At 39.8% G+C, this 2,955-nt stretch overlaps 1 protein-coding gene across 1 annotated transcript; it reads right to left on the bottom strand.

Moving 5' to 3' along the window:
• Positions 1-251: 251 nt before the first annotated feature.
• LOC308690038 (epidermal differentiation-specific protein-like) lies at positions 252-1,063 on the bottom strand. The gene has a single exon (XM_081364267.1). It carries the CDS (start codon positions 1,019-1,021, stop codon positions 503-505), a length of 519 nt encoding a protein of 172 aa, XP_081220393.1. The 5' UTR covers positions 1,022-1,063; the 3' UTR covers positions 252-502.
• Between the last annotated feature and the right edge of the window lie 1,892 nt (positions 1,064-2,955).

Raw genomic sequence — 2,955 nt, forward strand, 5'->3', positions numbered from 1 at the left:
TGTAGAGAAAAGAGAATTGAAACAAGGAATCTTTATTTTCTGAGTTGACAGAGTAAAACAGCATTTGTTGTCTCTTTCTCAGCATAATATAAATCCAAAATCTCTTTCAATATTTCACTCTCATCAAACAGGGGAAATATATTAAAATACAATAGGATCTGTAGTAGATCCGTAACAATTCCAAAACTGTATTTAATTGCATGTGTTTACTGATACTGATCGCTACTGATGAAAAGCCAAACAACCAGCAGCTTCAAACTTTTTCTAATAAAATTCATCCTTATTATATAACATTTGACAAATTAACATGTACAGTATGTCTTTACACAGATATCATCAAATGATAAGGTTGAGTCCAATTGCATGAAGTTTCTTCAGACTTATTGGAGGCACAGTCATCGTTTCTGGTCAAGATCAGTCTTTCCCCACCACCTGCCTCGTTCTTTCCAGAAGGGATCGGGTTCATATTCAGCTGCAGAAAGCGGACTTTGAATGATGCTGTCTATGGCTTTGGCTCCAAGGGACGCACACAGCTGGCCACATCGTTGAAGGAGAGCGGCACATAGCTGGGAACATGATCGCCAGGGAAAGAAATAAGCTGAGAACCCCGACGACTGCTGAGCTCGTACAGCACCCAGACTCCACCTTTCACTTTGTGGGACGAAGCTATGTCACTGAAAGCAATGTCGAGGAGATTGGCTTCTTTGCGTAGGGTCACGCTTCTTCCTCCATAGTCAATGTGCTCAAACAGCTGGATTTCAGGGTTGTCCAGGTCAGCTGAGACCTTCTTGAGGGAAGAAAACTTGCCTTCGTCATCAAGAGTAGCGTACTCTCCTTGCTCAAACACCCGCTGCTTTCCAGCAAATTTCTTGTCATAATACGCCACCCATGGTTCGCCAATGACTTTTATGGAGGAGATGACTTTGTTGAAACCCTTCTCTTCTAAGTCGCTGACATCTTGTTTGAATTCAGCTGTTCTGCCCTCGAAGCCCTCTCTGGTATAAACAATGATCTTGCTCATTTTGAATGATGACTCGAGGAGAGAGAGGCTGGAGAAGGCAAGTGTTTCTGAAGCAGATTCCTGTGGTTCTGCTGGGAACAGTGACTTACTTGGTGTGCAGAGCTGCCTTTTAAAGCACAAATACACCAAAGTGGGCGTTGACTGGGTCTTGACAGGACATGTAGGTGTGGAAGCTGAAAAAACATGCCAAATCTCAAACTTCTGCTCAGTAACGACATACATGTAACCTAATACAAGTTTCAAAACTCTCTACGAGCCGTATGTTACGTATGCTCCTGACTGGGGAAAGCAAAAATCCGTTGTGTTGTGTTCACTTTGACGGCTGCTTAGCTCTCAGATACAAGTTGATACTGATAATGGCCAAAACCCAAATACTGTAAATGGAGCCACTTCACTAATTTCGTTAAATGATAAAATTCATCTTAACTGAGATGCAGAAATATCACAGAATCAATGTTCTGAAAAAAAAAAAAAAAATCTTAACTTACCATCATGCAACCACTTCTCCCTCCCTAACCAATCCACTTAAACCTTTAAAGTCAACTGAACAGTGTCGTTACGTCAACCGATAAAGGCCGTTGATATTTTTGTGATCATAAAGTGAGTTTCTGAAATACCTTTATAACTTTTCTGGCTAAAATGTTTCCACGCTTGTGTTTATTTGTAACTTACAATAAAATAGAATACTTCTCTGAAGTAAGGTGACGGCGTCCCGTCAAGACGCTACTATCACTACCTCAATCACACTTGAGCTGTTTCTTTTACTTTTACTTAAGTACATTTTAATTGAAGTATTGTACTTCGCTTCATTTTAAATCTTATCCGTTACTGAGTAAAAAAAAACTAAAACAAATAATAATGTAAGCGGGGAAGAAAATCGCGCTCTGGAAACTTCTGCAAGGGCGGGAGAAGAAATGTGCAAAAGAAAAAAAGTGATGCAACACCGTCGAAAGCGAACCATTGTCAGTATGGGCAATATTTGGATGTAGAAAAAACGTGTGGTTTTACCAACGTCCCGTCAAGAAGCTTCTATCACTACCTCAATCACACTTGAGCTGTTTCTTTGTAGTCTTCTGAGTACTTCTATTACTACCTCAATCACGCTTTGATGTTCTGCTGTTGTCTTTTGAGTGTATAATCTGTTTCTCAGCTGCGCAGCAAATACCTGACACAACTCCCAAGTTGCTGGCCATCGGGCATACCGCGCACTTTCACGGTGGGCCGACGTGCTTTTTGGGCCGCTACATCTCATACTCATACATTATTTTTATTATTATTATTTTTTCTTTTTAACGGCCCATAAAATGTGTACATCGGCGGCCCATTCGTTTTGTTTTGTTTTGCTTAATTGGTGGTGCTGGGTTTGTGCCGGTGTAATGCAGTGGTCAAAAAAAGTCAGCTTTAGGTTTTTTTTTTTTCTTCTGACAGACCAGCCCATGAAACACGTAGATCAGCGGCCTATTGGTTCTTTTCTTGATTGACACTGGGCTGGGCCAATCACAACTTTAAACGAGTGAGCGAGCGTGCAGCAGTGTCAGTGTGTATCTGTCAGAATAGTCAGCGAGATGGAGAAGAAACACAAGGAATGTGCAGAAAAACAGCGTGAAAAAATAGAAACAGGCCCTTAAAGCAGACGCTGTAAAATGTGTCAAAATATACCGTTCAAAAGTTTGGGGTCAGTAAGATTTGTTAATGTTTTTAAAAGAAGTATCTTCTGCTCACCAAGGCTGCATTTACTTGATAAAAAAAAAAAAACAGTAATATTGTGAAATATTATGACAATTTAAAATGACTGTTTTCTATTTTAATATATTTTAAATTGTAATTTATTCCTGTGATGAAAGCTGAATGTTCAGCATCATTACTCCAGTCTTCAGTGTCACATGATCCTTCAGAAATCATTCTATGATTATTTGATGCTCAAGAAACATTCA

This window comes from Scardinius erythrophthalmus (assembly GCF_964197995.2).
Source record: "Scardinius erythrophthalmus genome assembly, chromosome: 4".
NCBI classification, from domain to species: Eukaryota; Metazoa; Chordata; class Actinopteri; order Cypriniformes; family Leuciscidae; genus Scardinius; species Scardinius erythrophthalmus.

Coding starts and splice junctions, on each gene's coding strand:
- LOC308690038 (XM_081364267.1), bottom strand. CDS start 1,021: ATGAGCAAGATCATTGTTTATACCAGAGAGGGCTTCGAGGGCAGAACA.